The sequence below is a fragment of the Globicephala melas genome, chromosome 2 (genome assembly GCF_963455315.2).
Source record: "Globicephala melas chromosome 2, mGloMel1.2, whole genome shotgun sequence".
Classification (NCBI taxonomy): Eukaryota; Metazoa; Chordata; class Mammalia; order Artiodactyla; family Delphinidae; genus Globicephala; species Globicephala melas.
Window position 1 is genome coordinate 151,366,313 of NC_083315.2, and position 19,706 is coordinate 151,386,018.

A 19,706-nucleotide genomic window follows, 5' to 3' on the forward strand; every position below is an offset into this window, starting at 1 on the left:
CGCGCCTAGAGCCCGTGCTCCTCAACAAGAGAAGCCACCGCAATGAGAAGCCCACGCACAGCAATGAAGACCCAACACAGCCTAAAATAAATAAATTAAAAAGATTTTTTTAAATGCAGATTTCTGGGCCCCTCCTGCAGGGCTGAGTGTCCAGAATATGACTGGGGTGAGGTTGGGTCCAGGAAGCTACCTGTTCAACCAGCACGTTTGCTGACTCTGATGAAGATTGGACTGGAATTTGAGAAAAATCTTTTGTGATTGCAATCTTTCCATCTTGATTCGCTCTTTACCATTAGCATGTAACATGGAGTCACCATAGAATTCATTGCCTCCTCTGGGGAGTAATGGGGAGCGATGGATAATTATACGGGGTCAGTAGGTGGGATCACGATTGCCCAGGGCAAACTGGAAAGTAATTTTTAAATTCCTTACATTCTTGACACACCCCCTCCTCATCAAAGAGGCTGATAAATTACGGACAATAACAACAAAAACATTCCTTCCCTGCCGCCACCGCCCCTAAGTTCAAGGGGATGGTGCTGCCTACAGGTGAGCAAGGAGGACGCCACCCCTACTCCCTCCTCTGCCCGGCTCGGCCAGACATGGCCAAACTCCCTGAAAGGATTGTCTGCTGTTCAATGCCTCCTGCAGGCCCGGCCCTGTGGCTCCCATCCCCCCATGCGTGATACTGCTCTGACCAGCCACATCCTGACTGTTCACTGCAGGGGACACTGCACTCCTGACTTCACCTGACTTTGTGGCTGCACGTGACGTGCCGCCACCTCCCTCGCGATGGCTCTCCTCACTGCATGTCCACGACTCTCTCTCGTCTCCTCCAGCTCCTCTGGCCACTTCTTCTCTGCCCTATTCTTGGACTTCTTTCCCTCTGTCCTTCCTTTAAATTTTGCTTTTGAGTAAAGGAACAATGTCCAGGAGGTCAAGGATGGGTGGAGGGAGGGGTAGGTTTCCTGGAGGGAAAATTAAGGCAAATATGAATAAATGAGTGAATGAATGAAGTCAGACCAAAGGGGCATGGCGGGGGGGCGGAGGGAGCCCTGTCGGTGTCGTGTTCCACACCCCCAGCCCCTGCCTTGCTGGCGCTCTGCACACGTGTGTTTCTTTTGTGTCCGTCCTTCCGGTGAGAGGATGAGCTTCTTGACATCATGGGCTGCGCTGGTCACGTCCTGCTGTCTGGCCAGCACTTGGCACATGGTAGGTGCCCGAAGTACTTGTTGACTGACCCTGGAAAAGACATTCTAGGGGCCAAAATAATGGTCACAGAAGTGAGACACCTGCAGGGATGAAATCATCAGACCCTCCTCAGCTGGGGCTCAGGCACTAAACCAGTAGGTGGATTTCTGTGCCAACGCTGAGGCCAGGGTCAAGTTTACTTCCTTCTCAGTCCTAGAGTCTCTGACCAGGGCCTGGGGGCAGCGGTCACTAAAGAAGGCTTTGAACCAATAAGGAGAGAGGCAGGAGGGGAGACCTGTGGCTTAGGGTATGAAACCACTGCCTGCCCTGAGTGTCCTTCAGGGCTGGCTGAGCCGTGAGTCTGGGGAAGACAGCTGGGGAAACTGTGTCCTGCTGTCCACCAGGCATGGCTGTAGGTCTCCCCAGCTGCGTCTCTCAGGGCACAAGCTTCTCATCCGTCCAAGGGACAGATCTGAAGCGGGTGGCATATAACACGTGCTCACTAAATAGCAGATGCTATCATTACTGCTTATATCAAGTGTATCTCCTGAAATCTCAGGGGCACTCACAGCCTGGGAGAGGAGTGGGATGGGGGGCTTGGGTCTGGGAGCTGCCTTGTCCTGCAGTGTTTGTCACAGTGGGCCTGGGATGTTCCTGGGCACTGCAGAGCCTAAAGCAGCAGGAGGAGGGGATTACAAATGTAAGAGCACCCGGTCTGCTCTCCCTGCAGGCCCAGCACAAGGCACTGTGGGGAGTTAACCCACAGGTGCATTTGTGTTTCTCAGGCCAATGGCATTTCCTGAGAACACACCAGGGAGCCTCTGGTGGATGGAGGGGGTGGCAGGTAGCCTTGTGGAGGCTGGGGACATGACAGGGCACCAGCCAGAGATGTAAAAAAAAAAAAAAACCACCAGAGAAGACTTTCAGTGTGGTACCCTCTGCCAATGTAAGGGATGGGCTAGTAGGAGAGGTATCTCAGAAGACTCAGAAATATTCAGTTTGGAACAGAACAGACCTGGGAGCCTCTATCTTCAAACACTACATTCCAGTAGATAATAAACTTCTTGACAGTAGGATCCTTATAGGTATCTTTTATCTTTTTATCAGAAGCAGCTCCCAGCTTCTGATTAGAACTGTCTGTGGGGCAGTGTGTTCCCTGCCTCCGGACATGTTCAAGTGTAGATGGATGGGACCGTGCCCTGGGAGGGGTATTGACTATGAAATCACTGGTGGGACCAGGGACAGTGGAGGCCCCTCCCCATCATAAGATTGCTTTTGGCGGTGCAAGTGTGTGGCCAAGGTTTTCTTGGGAGGGTGGGCTTTGTGGGTGTGGTAAGACAGGCCTTTCCCCACATGGTGAATAATCCTTTCCCCAGTGATCTGCTCAGAAAACAGGGGCTACCTCTGAGCATCGTTGGACTGTGGCTGCTTCCCCAGTGGGCCCTCCAGCACTGGGACACTCCCTCCCTCCCCACTGGGGCCATCTTTCGATGAATGGGGCTGTACTGCCACCCTCTCCAGCCCTTTTCGTTCTCCAGGACACTTCCCTCTCTCTCTTTTTTTTTTTAAAGAATCAATTTTATTTATTTATTTATTTTTGGTTGTGTTGGGTCTTCGTTGCTGCACGCGGGCTTTCTCTAGTTGTGGCAAGTGGGGGCTACTCTTCGTTGCGGTGCGTGGGCTTCTCATCGCGGTGGCTTCTCGTTGCAGAGCACGGGCTCTAGCCGCGTGGGCTTCAGTAGTTGCGGCACGCGGGCTCAGTAGTTGTGGCTCCCAGACTCTAGAGCGCAGGCTCAGTAGTTGCGGCGCACGGGCTTAGTTGCTCCGCAGCATGTGGGATCTTCCCAGACCAGGGATCGAACCTTTGCAGGACCCTTCCCTATTAACTTTCACCTGCTCCTTAGGCATCCGCCTTGGCCTCCTCTTTACCTCCACCCAGCCAGGCCAGGACATGGACAGATGAACCCTGACCCAGCCTCCCGACTCCAGGGCCTGGCTGGCCCAGAGCTCTTGGGCATGGACTGCAGCTGGGCTTTCCTGAATGCATTTCCCGGCCCTTCCCTCTCCTTGCTCACGTGGGAGAGAAGCCCCTCCCCTCATCCTGGGAGCTAGGATGTGTGAGGGTCGCACTTTGCCTTCTTACCCTCTCAGCATGGTTCTGGGAGGAGGGCTTTTCGTTTTGGGAACTGTCTTATGACCCTTCCTCGTGATCCTGCCTCACTGTTAACGCTCCCTTGACTCTACAGTGAGGCAGGGACCTTAGAGGTTGAAGTTTGAGTTAAGAAACAGCTGGGGGATGCGCGGAGTTGGGGTTGGAAGGCCTCCTCATGCTGCATGATTGAGGCACAGTCTCTTGAGGGGGAGGCCAGCCTGATCCGGGCTATGAAGAGGAATGAAAGAGGGGGCCTGGGGGCCACCCACCAGATGTGCCCTGGGCCAGAGGCAAAACCCGGAGGGCAGCCAGTTGGGCGGACGCCTTGGCCACAAGCCCTGCCTCTTGCCCTGGCCAGGTGGCTTGGCGTCTCTGGTCCCAATCTCAGCGATGGTGGCATTTGTGGGAAGCTCCAAGCTCGGGCTTACCTGCTGCCCCCGGGGCTCAGGTGAAGTGGGTCATCAGGTCATTGTACTGAGGGTGTCTGGTCCAGGAGCTGGCACCCCTGGACTTTCAAATGTATTATTGTTGTGCCAGAAGTTTGGCCAAATATTTTGGCTGAATTATTACCACTTTTGTCACCCTCAGACCAGCAATTTGCAAAGGACTGGGGGGCCTCATCTGAAGTTTGTTGATCGATCAAAATGTAGTTTTTGTTTGGAGGACTCAGAAGGTTCTGGTGGGTAATGCCAGAAACTTGCTCTGGGCTGTGCCGTTTTTCAGCCCAATTGACCTTCTCGGCGAGCATTTTATCTCACCGATGCCTTAATGTAGGGCCCCTCCCAGCCACCCCGCCCACCCGGTGCCCGGAGCCCAAAGCTAATTCCTGGGGACAGCGTCACACCCACCGCACCCTCTCCGAGCTGACTCCTGCGCTCTGTGTCCCCAGGCTGCTGAACAGGATGTCCGCAGACGACCGGCACCTGGTCTCCAGCTGCGGCTCCTTCATCAAGACCGAGCCATCCAGCCCGTCCTCGGGCATCGATGCCCTCAGCCACCACAGCCCCAGCGGCTCGTCCGACGCCAGCGGCGGCTTCGGCCTGGCCCTGGGCGCCCACGCCAACGGTCTGGACTCGCCGCCCATGTTCGCGGGCGCCGGCCTGGGAGGCACCCCCTGCCGCAAGGGCTACGAGGACTGTGCCGGCGGCATCATGGAGGATTCGGCCATCAAGTGCGAGTACATGCTCAACGCCATCCCCAAGCGCCTGTGCCTCGTGTGCGGGGACATCGCCTCCGGCTACCACTACGGTGTGGCCTCCTGCGAGGCCTGCAAGGCTTTCTTCAAGAGGACCATCCAAGGTGCGTGGCAGCAGGGTGGGCCCAGGCGGGGTGCGGGCCCGGCAGGGAACCGCGAGCTGCCAGCTTGGGTCTGGGAGCCACTGGAGCCCAAGTTCTGGAGGCTCCCTTCTCTGTATCCCAGGTTTTCTCATTTTGGGATTCTGGACAAGGGTTCTAAGTCCCAGGCTTTTGTTGAAATGGCATGCACCCCCATAGGGAGCCCCAGAAGACCCAAAGAAAATCCACACAAATGCCTTAGCACAGGTATCTCTCTCGCTAGGATGGGGAACGCTGTCAAATGAGTGTCCCTAGAAAGCTGAATGTTTTGGAGAAAAAGCCCTCTTTGCCCTGCAACTCCAGACCTCTTGAACTGTAATGGGTCTCTCCTTTTGGTTTTATCTTTTTTAATTGCACAAATGGAATGTGACTATTTTCTTCATCGTGAAACGGTCAGGGCCACAGAGCAAGGGAAATCTCCCCCTGACTACTCATCCTGTCCCATCGCCGTGGGGCCGCTCTTTGAGGGCATGTGCATATCAGCTGAGTCATGTTCCAAAGGCCATGCGGTGGCTGTCTCTCTCGGTGGGTACTCACTCTGAGGAAGTCAGTCCTGCGCAAATTGGGGATAACAATGGGTCCGCCCTCACAGGGCTGTTATGAAGGTCATGGCACAGGGTGCAGCGCAGAGGAATGGCTGGGCATGCCAGCCAAGATTCTCTCTACAGTAGGTCACGCGTGGGGCACTTGTTTCATGCGTTCCCTCCCGTCCAGCCTGACGCTAGGATAGACCAAAAGCCCTGCTCGTGGAGGTCACTGAGATGAGCAGATGCCGACCCCTGGGGACAGAAACTGCAAACCAGACTGGAGGAAACCCAGGGGTGCCAATCCTGTCCCCGTCCTGCCCGGCGATCCGAGGGTGTCCTCCCTTCCGCCACTCCCCTATTTCACTTTTGGAAGAGGCAGGCTGAGCTTCCCTGGGGTGATTCTTGGCCTGTTCATTCAGCGAATATTTGTTTCAATTTCTCGTGACGAGTTATTTATTAAACTAATTGAGGGCGCTAGGATTGTCTATGTTTCCAGTTCTATGTATTAGTTGAGATGGTGTGGTGTCCTGGCCAACCGCCAGGCGGGCTCCTGGGTCACACAGCTCCATCCCTTACCTTATAGCTCAATGCCTTTGGGGCCTGCCTCAGTTTCTCTCTCTGCTTCAGTTTGCTCTTGGGTAAGGTGGGATGATGTCATGCCTACCTCACATAGAGCTGCTAAAACAGGCTTAAGTGCATTAATGGCTATAAAGCACTCATACTTTTTTTTTTTTTTTTGTGGTACGCGGGCCTCTCACTGTTGTGGCCTCTCCCGTTGCGGAGCACAGGCTCCGGACGCGCAGGCTCAGCAGCCATGGCTTACAGGCCTAGCCGCTCCGCGGCATGTGGGATCTTCCCGGACCGGGGCACGAACCCACGTCCCCTGCATCGGCAGGCGGACTCTCAACCACTGCGCCACCAGGGAAGCCCTAAAGCACTCATACTTTTGCCTGGCACTTAGTAAGCGCTAAATAAATGTTTGCAATTATTATTTTCACTTTCGCAATATCACTTAGGACATATTAAGACAACAGACCAAATTTGTTTTATCTTCCAGAGCAGGCCTTTGTAATTAACGTACATTTAAATGAAACAGTACGATCACTATTTTGACTTAACAGGATTTAAACTATTTTAGCTACTTTAGTTATAGATAAATTTATTCATTAAGTGAACACTTTAAAAAAATATAAACATGGTAAAAATTCAAACAGTACGAAGGAATAAGACAGTAAAGAGTAAGTTTTCCTAAAACCCTAGGCCCCAGTTCCCTAGACCTTTCCCCAAAGGAGTCATGATACCAACTTCTCTCAGCAAATATTGATTGAGCACTTTTGTATCAGGCACCGTGCTAGCCTTCAGCACAGTGAACGGATGCATCCTGGTCCCTGCCAGCTTCACATTCTCCAGTCTGGGAGGAGGCCCTGGAATCTCTAGATGTCAAAAGCACTGCATTAATTCTCAGTATCCTGCCTCAACCAGGGTTGAAAACCTCCAGTCCAATATCCAATCAGTATCATTGGATATTTGACAAATAAACATGAGATGTTTAAACCAATTTAAGCTACTGAAATAAGTGTTTTTCTTTACAAATTGGGAAGTGATCTTGGTAAGATTGCCACCATTTTAGACTCTCGGAGGGCGGTTTTTGAAAAATTGCTTTTTAAGAGACAGTTACATTTTCTTCTGTCCATATTCTTAAATGTGCTGGAGAGTTCTGGATTAAATTTTCTGAAAGCAGAGCCTGGTGTAGACTCAGGAACCTTACTACACCCTCAACAGCGGCCTGGGTGCTGACAACATCCTCTGCAAGTCAAGAGCCCACAGGAAGGGACTTCCCTTGCAGCGCAGTGGTTAAGAATCCGCCTGCCAATGCAGGGGACACGGGTTCGAGCCCTGGTCTGGGAAGATCCCACATGCCGTGGAGCAACTAAGCCCGTGCGCCACAGCTACTGAGCCTGCACTCTAGAGCCCGCGAGCCACAACTACTGAGCCCACATGCCACAACTACTGAAGCCCGCGTGCCTAGAGCCCGTGCTCCGCAACAAGAGAAGCCACCGCAATGAGACGCCCACGCACCGCAACCAAGAGTAGCCCCCGCTCGCCGCAGCTCGAGAAAGCCCGCGCACAGCAACAAAGATCCAACACAGCCAAAAAAAATTTTTTTAAATAAATAAATAAAGAGCCCAGAGGAAGGATTTGTAAATAGTCTTAGTTATTTGCTACCACGTAAAGGATAAAGATCTCTTCCTAGAAGTCCAAAGACAAACAGCAGCCTTTATTGCGATCAGAACTGAAGTACTCTCGTTTCTTTGTCACAAGAAGAGTTACTCATTTCCAACGAGAAAGGTCTCTATCTGAAACAGGGACCAGTGAACTCTAAGGCTGACGGATTGCTCTGGTTATCTTATCAATTCTTTGGTTTTCTTCTAACAAAGATTTTGATTTTGTTGTTTCTGAGCATAATAGTTGTAGGAAATTTGGAAAAATGGGGAAAATATAAAGAGGAAACAAATGATCTACAATTGGACAACCCCAGAGTCAGTTTAGTACCAAGAGAGCATTAATTAAGTCCCTGCCCTGAGTAAGGTGCTTCAGGGAGAGAAAGAGACAGGGTACCTGCCCTCAAGAAGCTGGAATCTGAGGCTTAGAGCACACGAGGCTGCAGGCAGAGCCTTAGCCCAGCCAGGGCAGTCTTCTAAGCACCTCCCCAATTAAGGAGGGTACGTAGGCCATCTTTAAAAAGGCCTTTAGTCACAGAATGATCCATTCGCAAAGTAAACGCCTGGACAGCTCTGAAAATCATGCTAGCTCACAACCCCCCCTTCCCTCCTTAGATCCCTTCCATCTGCCCAATTCGGTGGTTACGTCAACATGGGAAGAAATTTATGGAAACAGAGAAGTCACGATAGACTTAGGGAGAAAGCCCTCAGACGGCCATTCCTTGCCTACAAATATTTATCGAGCACTCAGTGTGTGCTTGTCTGTGCCGGGGGCTAGCGCTGTGTGGATGGGGGAGGGGATGGGAGTGGTGGGCAAAGTACAGTTTGCCGGCGGCTTCCTGCTTTTGTAAATCAAGTTGTATTAGAACAGGGCCACACCTATTTGTTTACATATTGTCTGTTTTGGTGCTTTGGTGGAGTAGTTGTCAGAGACCTGGCCACACGCAGAAAGCATTGACACTTTCTGGCTTTTTACAGTAAAAACTTGTAACCCCCGCCCTGCACTTCAGCACTGAACAGGTAGATGCAGCCCACTAGCCCTCAATGCCTAGTAATGCATGTTAAGTGTTCATTACACTTTGCCCATTTCTATGCCGTCAGTGCTGGGGCTTATGTCACTCACCCAGAGTAGATGAGCTCGGAGATAGACAAAAAGGCACAGTCCTGAAGGGACAGAAAGGCTCCATGGCAAAGGAACCACCCTCAACCTGATTGAATTTACTAGCATATCTATGGAAAAAAAAGAGGATGGGTCAGCCCTGGAGGCATAGAAAAAGAAAGCTGACTTTGGCAAAGTCCCCACCCGAGGTAAAGGGAGTCAGCCTGGGACAGCCTATTGTGATTAAACATTCAATGGATTTGATTAACATCTTTCTGATTATAATCTGGGTACCCTGTTGGTCTTCTGCTTGGAGCCACCTTGCTGGTTAGGCAGGATGCTGGCTGGGTAGATCAATTTCTTATCATACTTGAGTGTGCAGGCATCCTGGGCTTATACATCTGGTCCCTGAATTGGGGCAATGGGAGTCAGCCCCTGAGAGATGGAGCCCTTTTCTGTGGCTGACACAGTCAGGCTTCTGGATCATAGGGCTAAGCGCCAGCTTCTGGACTGGGACGCTGACCCACAGTAATGAAAACCTTTGTCATGAGTACCGCAGTGACGAGGGGGCCTTTCGGGGAGCCACCTGGGGGATCTTTGCTAAGCTATACCCCCAAACTCTGACCCTCTCTCAGCAGCCACCCTGCCTCCTCTCCTGTCCCATGGGGAAAGTGGAGGCCCTCAGATGGGCACTCCCTCAGCTTGTTGCCACCAGCCCTGCCCACTCTCGGCAGCATCTCTCATTCACTGATGGTACACATCTTCATTGCTACCCACTCGTGCGGGGAGAGGTGGCTCCCACCCCAGGCTCAGCTTTTCTCAGGCTTGGAATCCATCTCCTCACCACTTCCCAGAGACCTTCCTACCCATTATCTCCTCTCTTTCATCATCTCACTCCCAATGGGCTCCTTTCCATCAGCATTTAAATACTGTTAGTATCTCCAGTCTTAAAAGAAAGTCCCTTCTGGGACTTCCCTGGAGGTCCAGTGGTTAAGACTCTGTGCTTCCACTGCAGGGTGCACGGGTTTGATCCCTGTTTGTGGAACTAAGATCCTGCAAGCTGCGTGGCCAAAAACAAAACAAAAAGCACAACAATATGCTCTTTTGTTAAACTTGCATATTTTCAGTCATATTATGTAAGACCATGTATTATTTTTTGAAAACCTTTTTCTTAACATTTTGGAAGACGAGGTTTATCAAATGTTTCACATGACTCTTTGATGAAAGTGTCTTTGCCGCTTTCCGCATCATTTGGTGCAGTGTTTCAGAGCACACCACCTTCACTTCATCTTGGTTATGGGAGATTATATGAGCGTGTATGTGCTGCTGTCCCTCAGATTTTTATTTTGAGCACTAAGTACATTTCCTAGACCATTAGGATAGTTCTGTTTTAGTTGTGTCAGTATTTTTTAATTGAAGTTTGATTAATTTACAGTGTTGTGTTAGTTTCAAGTGTACAGCAAAGTGATTCAGTTATACATATATATGTGTGTGTGTGTATATATATATTCTTTCAGATTCTTTTTCTTTATATAGGTTATTACAAGATATTGAGTAGAGTTCCCTGTGTTACACAGTAGATCTTTGATGTTTACCTATTTTATATAGTTGGGTCAATTTATAGTCATGGTTTCCACAACATATCAGGTACCATACTGCTTCTTTTTTTTTTTGCAGTACGCGGGCCTCTCACTGTTGTGGCCTCTCCCGTTGCGGAGCACAGGCTCCGGACGCGCAGCCTCAGCGGCCATGGCTCATGGGCCCAGCCGCTCCGCGGCATGTGGGATCCTCCCGGACCGGGGCATGAACCCGTGTCCCCTGCATCGGCAGGCGGACTCTCAACCACTGCACCACCAGGGAAGCCCCCATACTGCTTTTGACTCTCAGTGTTTGTTAATTATGGTTCATATCCCCAGCAATAACTAAATTTGGGCTAAATTTCTTTCTGCCTTTGTTACTGATTCAGTCCGGTGACGAGCCTTGATTGGGGTCTTCTCAGGGCACTGAGTCTCCCCAAAAGGCAGTTGTTCAATATGAAGGGACTGACACAGCACCTCTCATAAGAGACTTCACAAAGACGCAGATACTAAGCAACTTCCTCTTCTTTCTTTCTTTTTTTTAAAATTAATTAATTCATTCATTTTTGGCTGCGTTGGGTCTTCGTTGCTGCGCGCGGGCTTTCTCTAGTTGTGGCGAGCGGGGCTACTCTTCGCTGCAGTGCGCGGGCTTCTCATTGCGGCGGCTTCTCTTGTTGTGGAGCATGGGCTCTAGATGCGCAGGCTTCAGTAGTTGTGGCTCACAGGTTTAGTTGCTCCGCGGCATGTGGGATCTTCCCAGACCAGGGCTCGAACCCGTGTCCCCTGCATTGACAGGCAGATTCTTAACTGTGCCACCAGGGAAGCCCACTTCCTCTTTTCTAAAGGACAGTGTTCGGGGAAAACTCCTGCCTTACATCTGAGCTTAGGAAGCACTTGTTCAGTTCTTTGGTGATACTTTACTGAGTCCCAACCATTGTGCTGGGAGCTGAAGACAGAACAATGGGCCCTACTCTGTGGTCTTGTATTCTCGGGGGTAAGGCAGACAGTATATACGGTAACAAAGAGGCATAATGACAGACCCAGGTGAGTACTGTGAAAGAGAAAAACCAGTGATGAGAGCAAAGGTGGCTGAGAGAGGGGGTCTAATTTAGCCTGAGGATTAGGTAAGGCCGTGCTAAGAAGGCGACTTTCAAGGTAAGGGGAAGTTCAGGCGTTCCAGGCAGGGGAAACAGCGGATCTGTTTCAGGACCAGAAGGAGGGCCATTGTGGCTGTTATGAGTGAGTAGAGGCCAAGTGGAAGGAGACGGGGCTGAGAGGCTGACAAAACTCAGGCCGTGGTGAGTGCAGCACTTGGATTTTCTTCTAGGTGGGACGGAAGCCGTTGACAACACATGCTGCGTGGCCATGAGGGGCTGTGCAGAGGGTAAAACTGCCCTGTCCCCTTCCCTGTGTTCCCAGGGCAAGTGGCCAACTTCGCAGGTCACCAGGAGGCCCCTTGAGTAGCTCCTTAAGATGAGGAGGAACAAGCAAGAAAGAGGCCCTGGCACCGAGCTCCCTCTGTTCACATGGGGCCCCGATGCAGGCTTGGAAGGAAACTCCCCAAGGAGAGGGGCGGGGGGATGATTGATGGCTTATCCTGCCTTGGACCACCTCCAGGCCTTTTGTCCTGGTGAATGAGGCCTGGGATCCCAGGGGACAGAGACTGTGACAGGGATGCAGAGACAAGCCAGGAGTAAGTGGGAGCCCAGAGTGGAGTGCTGTCCCAGCCCTGCCACTCGCCAGCCAGCTGACCTTGAGCAGGGCCTAGGATCCTCTGGCCTCAGTTTCCTCATCTGTACAAATGCATAAAAAGAGTCAATTAAACCCACAAAACATTGCTGTCTGCCGGGCACTGAGGCAATGAGAGGAAGAACAAATCACAGTTCCTCTTTTCAGAGGCACAGCCAGGGTGAAAGTCAGGTGAGACACAGCCAGACAGAGCAGGGAGGGCTTCCCAGAGGAAGGGACATTTAAGCTGGAGTGGAAAGTGAACATCCTTGGTAGAAAGAACAGCAGGAAGAGGCCCACAGGAGTTGAGTGTGCTCTGCTCAGCAAGAGGGGACCAGTGGTAGGTGAGGGGCTGGAACAGAAGCTGGGACCGGATGTCAAAGGTTTTCACAGGCCCTTGGTAGGAAAAGTATAGAGTAATATTTCTGCTTGAGCTGCTTCACCTGGCTTAGAACCCCAACTTCACAATTTCGTAGTTGTGTCAAGTTGGGCAAGTTACTTCGTTTCTCTGGTCCTTAATTTCCTTGTCAGTAAAAGGGGACTGATGGGGCTAATAAATAGTTCCCGCTCCCAGGATATTCTTGCAGAAATTAAATGAGACATGAATGTAGAGTGTTTAGCCTAGTGCCTGGCCTATGATAACCATTAGATAAATAGTATTTGTTATTTGTTATTTATACTTGGCAACGAGAAGCCATTGAAGATTTTTGAGCAGGGAATTAATCACATCTCCTTTTAGCAAGATAATTCTGGCAGTGATAGGGAAGATGGGCTGGAAATGGGAGAGTCTAGGGGCCGGCAGACTAGGCGGCGATTTTAACAGTCCAGTTCAGAGATCTAGTTAACAGTCCACTTAGAAGTATCCAAACCCCAACAGTGGCAGAAGGGTTAAAAGGAGAGGTTAGGATTTTGAAAGTGATTTCAGTATAAAAAAATAGTAACTGGATTGTGAGACTGGCTCTTAGATGTCTAATTTAGGCTACTAGAGGATGGTCAGGCCATTGGCGGGGGAGAAACCTAGAAAGAATAATTTTGCTGGTGGAAGGGGGGTGGGCAGGGAGGAGAGGTTGGGATAATGGATGAAGTCTGAGGCATGTTGAGTTTGATCAGTTCACAGGCCTTAACCTGGGCAGTTGGAAATGCAGGGCTAGACCCCAAGAGTAAAATCCGAGTGGGCTTTTGGGTCTAATGAGATCCTCTAGGGCAGGGGTTCTCAAAGTATGGTCCCCACACCTCAGCACAGGCTTCACTAGGGGGCCGGTTAGAAATGCAGATTTCAGGCCTGCAGAATCTGAGGCTCTGAGTTAACAGGCCCTCTGGGAGAGCTTGTTCTAGGGAAAGCTGCTCTGAAGGAGAGGGTCAAGGGATAAGGCGCCAGGAGGAGGGACGCTGGTGAAAGGAAGGGGTCAGAGCCTTGAAAGGAGACTGAGAAATACCATATTTTGTCAGTTCTAAGATGCACGTTTCCCCCGTGTAACGTCTCTGAATTGGGCCGATTACTGTCTGCTAGGTGACAGATGTATGTGGTTGTCACTGCCCTCACAAGCACATTAAAACTTGCAGAAAGGGGCCAGTGACCTGGAAGGAAAGCCCTACGAGAACAAGGGACACTCAGGAAGCACAGCGTCCTCAGCTCGTTTGTCAGCAAAGAGGACCGATCTGTGGAAAAACACAAAGACAATGACTTTGATCAAAAAGGATTAAGAAGAGTCACACTCTGAGAAATTTTAGCAATATCTTCAATTTATTTGTCTTATGTTTTCCCTTTCATGTATCCACAAGAATGCTGTATGATCAAATCTGTATCTATCAATAAGTCTCAAAGAGCTCTTTTAATAAGAAAAAAAAAGAGAAAATGCTAGTGGCGAGGAAGCACAAGCCGTACTTTGATTGGCAGATGTTTTTCCTCTCTTTCTTGGTGGTATATAAAATAATGGTGCAATCTTACCATCAAAAGCATCTTAGATTCTATGCAATAAATATAGAAGCGATCAGAGACGTTACAAGAGTCCCTGGAGAGAAGGGAGATGAAATCTAACAGAGTGGGTTTTAAGAGGTGTGATGGGTGTCTGCTGCTTCCGGAAGGACCAGGATGGGGAAGGCCCAAGGGAGGGGATTGCACTTGACAACTGGAAGGTCATTGTTGAATTCTAGGTTTCTCTGGGTGGGCACTCTCTATTTTTTTTTTAACATCTTTATTGGGGTATAATTGCTTTACAATGGTGTGTTAGTTTCTGCTTTATAACAAAGTGAATCAGTTATACATATACATATGTTCCCATATCTCTTCCCTCTTGCGTCTCCCTCCCTCCCTGGGTGGGCACTCTTGCTTTCAATTTATTTGCCTTGATCAATGGGTGCTTCAGGGGGCAGACACTGTACTTGAGATACAGAAATGAAAGACCTAACAATCTCTATCCCCAGTAAGCACGCAGTTCAGAAGGGAGGACAGCATGCAAAATCCTGATTATGAAACATTAAGCTAGTTGCTTTCAGTGTGTGTATGTGTGTGGCAGGCGGGGTGATGGATGAGGCCTCTGGGGGCAAACAGGAAGGGGCATGTAAGCCTACCTGGGACAGAAGGGAAGAGGGCGTCACTGAAAAGGCCACATGCGCGCTGAGGCTCCGAGGATGTGGAAGAGTTTGCCAGGAGGGGTTTCAGCTAGAGGGAGGTATGAGAGGGCCCAGAGGCTCCGTGTGGTTTTCTGGAGCCTACAAACCGGGGGCCTAGGTGGAGGGAGATTACAGTGGACTGGTCAGAGGTGGCCAGATCATAAAGGGCCCGATGTGCTTTTCCCTGGAGGTTAGATTTCATCTTTACACAATGAACAAATTAATTTTAAATTAATTTTTAACTTTTACCAAAATAATGTATGCACATAGTTTAAAAAGACCCAAAGTATAACTCTTATAATGAAAAATAAGAGTCCCTGACCCTATCCATTCTCTCCCTCCGTGATCTAGAGTTAGCCATTTAAGAAAATCTTTCTTCTAGCCCTTTGTCTTCTTAATTACTACTATGATTTTACAGCTATACTTACAGCAATTTTACATTATTTCTTGACTTCCTGTTATGGAAGATGAAGAGTTAGTTCCCATTATACAAACCATCCCAACACACATACATTTCCCATCTTCCCATTGTCTGAATATGGTTATATCACAATTTTTGGTTAAATCTCTTTGTCTATTGCCAATTCCTCCTGGATGTCCCCTTGACTTTTCTCCTGGTAGGATCCTCTGTCCTCTTCCTCTTTTGGGTCCTTCCCTTTTGGGGTGGGGCGTGGGGGAGAAGCTCATGCTAGAAAGGCACAGGAGAGGTAAAATTGTTGACATCTTGGATGTGTGGAAATGTCTTTACTCAATCCTTCAACCCATACATTAGATGCTAGTTGAAAATAATTTCTCCCGAGAATTTGGACACGATTGCTGCTTTGTCTTCTAGCTTCTAGTGCTGCTGTCCAGAAGTTTGATTCATTCACTTAGAAAATGTATACTGAGGCCTCACTCTTTCCCAGACATGGTTCTAGGTGTTGGAAAACAGCAATGAACAAAGCAGATAATAAACAAGCTAAATAAACAAAAGTCAGGTGATGAGTGCTAAGAAGAAAAAAGCGTGGTGAGTATGTGCACTAGTTTTGTGTATTTGTGTGTGTACAGAGAGGGTTTTTTCCCTTATGGTTTGAGATATGGTGGCCAATCTTATTCTTGATCCTTTGTATTTGACTTTTTTTTTTTTTTGCGGTACGTGGGCCTCTCACCGCTGGAGCCTTTCCCGCTGCGGAGCACAGGCTCCGGACGTGCAGGCCCAGCGGCCATGGCTCACGGGCCCAGCCGCTCCGTGGCACGCGGGATCCTCCCAGACCGGGGCACGAACCCACGCCCCCTGCATCAGCAGGTGAACACCCAACCACTGCGCCACCAGGGAAGCCCTTGACTTGTTTTTAACACTCTTGCTGAAAGTTTTTAGGATCTTTTTTTGGTCTTCCATGATGAAAAATCTATGTTGTGTGTATAGGTCTTTATATTATTATTATTTTTTTAGTACCTTCAGATACTTTTAAAAAAATTTATGTATTTTATTTATTTTTGGCTGCACTGGGTCTTCGTTGTTGCGCGTGAGCTTTCTCTAGTTGCGGTAAGCGGGGGCTACTCTTTATTGCAGCGGGCGGGCTTCTCATTGTGGTGGCTTCTCTTGTTGCAGAGCACAGGCCCTAGAGCACGCAGGCTTCAGTAGTTGTTGTGCACGGGCTTAGTTGCCCTGTAGTATGTGGGATCTTCCTGGACCAGGGCTCGAACTGTGTCCCCTGCATTGACAGGCAGATTCTTAACCACTGCGCCACCAGGGAAGGCCCTATATTATTATTATTATTATATTTTTGTTTTGAGGTAATTGTAGATTCCCATGCAGTTATAAGAAATATTACAGAGAGAGTCCATGTACATAGATCCCATACATTTCACCCAGCTTCCTTCAGTGGTAACATCTTACATAACAATGTAGCATATATAACTATATGTAGCTATATGACATAACACATATGGGCTCTATAACATAAGTATATATAGCAAGATACCACAACCAGGAAAATGGCATTGATATCCATCAGGCTTACTCAGATTTTACTAGTTGTACACTCTCATCTGTGTGTGTGTGTGTGTGTGTGTGTGTGTGTGAAGTTCTGTGCAGTTTTATCACTGCAAATTCCTGTGAGCACCACCACAGTCAAGATACAGAACGGTTCCATCACACAGGATTCCTGGTGCTACCCTTTTACAGCCACACCACCTCCCTGTCTCTTCCCTCCCTGACCCTGGCAGCCACTGATCTGTTCTCCACCTCTATAATGCTGTCCAGGTCATTTTCATTCATTCTTCTGGACTCTCAGCAGGCCTTTTGACCTGGAAACTCATATTCTTCTGGTCTTAGACATTTTCGTCCCTCCCCTCTTCTCGCCTTCCCTTTCTCCGTTGGTGATAACTTCCTCTCCACTGTTTTCTCTTTCAAAAACTCCTCAAGGTTGGATATTGAGTTTCCAGGACCAATCTTCTAGTTCTTACCTCTTTTCTGGCTTATTGTCCATCTCTTTGATTTTTTGTTCTATTTTAGAGTAGCTGCTTAGTTGATTCTTTGGAATTTTTTTGTATTTTTAATTTCTATGAGCTCCATTAAAAAAATAATAAATTTATTTATTTATTTTTGGCTGCATTGGTCTTTGTTGCTGCACACGGGCTTTCTCTAGTTGTGGTGAGCGGGGGCTACTCTTGGTTGAGGTGTGCGGGCTTCTCATTGCGGTGGCTTCTCTTGCTATGGAGCACGGGCTCTAGGTGCACGGGCTTCAGCAGTTGTGGCGTGCAGGCTTCAGTAGTTGTGGCTCGCAGGCTCTAGAGCACAGGCTCAGTAGTTGTGGCGCACGGGTTTAGTTGCTCTGTGGCATGTGGGATCTTCCCGGACCGGGTCTCAAACCCATGCCTCCTGCATTGGCAGGTGGATTCTTAACCACTGCACCACCAGGGAAGTCCCTGAGCTCCATTTTATACTTTATTTTTATTGCATGCTGTTCTTGTTTCATGAATGCAGTATTTTTATCTTCTCAAGTCAACAGTATACTGAGTATTGCTTGTGGAGGTTCATTTCTCCTTCTTGCTTTGTCCTGGTTTCTTCCCACATAATGTTCCCCCTGTTTATCTTGGTTAGTTTTTATATTGAAGCTTTTCACAGACGTAGTGATAATCCTTGGCTGTCTTAAATGCAAACAGGGATAAAAAGCATAGAAAGAGCTTTCCTTTGGCTTATTTTTTATCTGCTGATTTTTTTTTTTTTAACATCTTTACTGGAGTATAACTGCTTTACAATGGTGTGTTAGCTTTTGCTTTATAACAAAGTGAATCAGCTATACATATACATACACCCCCATATCTCCTCCCTCTTGCGTCTCCCTCCCTCCCGCCCTCCCTATCCCACCCCTCTAGGTGGTCACAAAGCACCGAGCTGATCTCCCTGTGCTACACGGCTGCTTCCCACTAGCTATCTATTTTACATTTGGTGGTGTATATATGTCCATGCCACTCTCTCACTTCGTCCCAGCTTACCCTTCCCCCCTCCCGTGTCATCAAGTCCATTCTCTACGTCTGTGTCTTTATTCCTGTCCTGCCCCTATACCTGCTGGTCTTTTCTCTGATGCCATTTGTTTTTCCAGAGAAGATTGCTACAAATTCCCATCTTCAGGCTAGGGGAGTAGGGAGTGGAGGGTGGGAGTGAGGGTGTGGAGTAGATGTCTGCCTGCTAGAATTTTGGGGGTGAGCTTGGGGAGTGGGGCTGGGCGGTCTCACTCTTTGGTGTGCAGTATTCGGAAACTTCAGCTTCCCGTCTGCCCTCAGCTAAGCCTGGGGCCCCTGAGTCCGGATTCACTTGCTTAGACTCTCCAGAGATATAGTTGGCTTCTCTTGTGCAGGCTGTGGGGAGATCCTTGGAGGCCACCCGTAGTGGCAGCTAAGTACTCCTTAAATACAGACTTCCAGCAAATTCCCATTTTTACTCCCATACCTCACTCCATCTTCCACTGTGTCTTCAACACCTGAGGCTTTTTGAGGGTCTGCGGTACAAGGGCTTATTTCTTATCCGGAATCCCCTCCGGTTACTTTGGTTTTGACTTCCTTCATTCTTCCGTGACTGTTCTCACTCCCTTACTGCCCTTTGGCGGGCTCCTGGGAAGGCATGCAGACAGAAGTGGGTGATCCATCGAGGCACGTTGCACAGGAGTTATTCACGTCTCTCCAGGGGCGGCGTGGAGGGTAGACTGATTGGAAAGGGCAATGGTGACAAGAGGAAGCAAGTGCGTTAGAGGAGAGGGAAGAGACGATGGGCGTGGGAACTAGCTGTGGCAGGAGGGGAAGGAGGGTGGAAATATCAGGCAGGTGGGATGAAAAGGACCTTAGAAGTAAAGGAGAGGCATGAATCTACGCTGCCACCTCAGTTTCTGACCCAGGTGGCAGGTGGCTTAGTGATGGCTTTGCTGAGACAAGGAACACAGTAAGAGAAAGTCTGGGTGAGGATGGGTTCAGGTGGAGGAAGTATGAAGAACCCAAGGGAATTCCAGGCGGAAGTAGCCAGCAGGCAGATGGATATAAGGGTTTGAAGCACAGACAGTGCCTCTTGCGGCCCGTCCTTGCCAATTACATAAGCTGAAGCCAGTGGCATGAATGAGATCATCAGCTGGAGGGTAAGGAGGAGGGAAGGGTGGAGAGCTGAGGACAGCGGACCGTGCAGAGATGAAAGGGAGAGTCTCTCTCCTCCAGGAGTGAGATAAATAAGGGAGTGGAACCAAGTGACTCCCAGCCCAGCCCTATCACTCCAGAGCTAAAAATGGTGGCCATTCAGAATGTTAGCTAGCAGCCCCTGAGCCCATAAATTCCTCACGAGCTGTTTATCTAAGCTCTGCAGCCCCCATCCCTGAGCCCCAGGGAGGGGACTGCCCACTTTCCTGCAGCTGTTTCAGGACAGCTGATGGGGATGCCCCTGGGCTTTCCTTCTCCTGGGGCACAGGATTGAAGAGAGTTGATGGTGGGGATTTCCCTGTGCCTTGAGGTCACACTGAAATCCAGATCATTCCTGACTCCCTCTCCCTCCCACAGGCAGCATGAACTCTGAGGTCTATCTATGGGAGGCCTGGTCCTAATGTTCTTAAATGGCAGAATGGGTGGCTGGCCTCAGGTCTGACACCTGGAAAGGACTTACCCTGGGGTCTTCTGGCTATATGTACCCTGGCAGCCCTGATGCATGTAAAAATAAGCATGTTCACTTTGCTTGCCACCCAGTGCATGCACTTCACTAAGCCCTTTATGTGCTGAATCCTCAGGACTGTATAGTTGGGA

At 49.4% G+C, this 19,706-nt stretch overlaps 1 protein-coding gene across 1 annotated transcript in view; it reads left to right on the forward strand.

Moving 5' to 3' along the window:
• ESRRB (estrogen related receptor beta) overlaps positions 1 to 19,706 on the forward strand; it is a 105,828-nt gene that overhangs the window by 49,892 nt on the left and 36,230 nt on the right. The window contains exon 2 of the mRNA XM_060295088.1: positions 4,233 to 4,642. Within this exon, the coding sequence (XP_060151071.1) occupies positions 4,233 to 4,642 (410 nt within the window). The remainder of the gene's footprint in view (positions 1 to 4,232; positions 4,643 to 19,706) is intronic.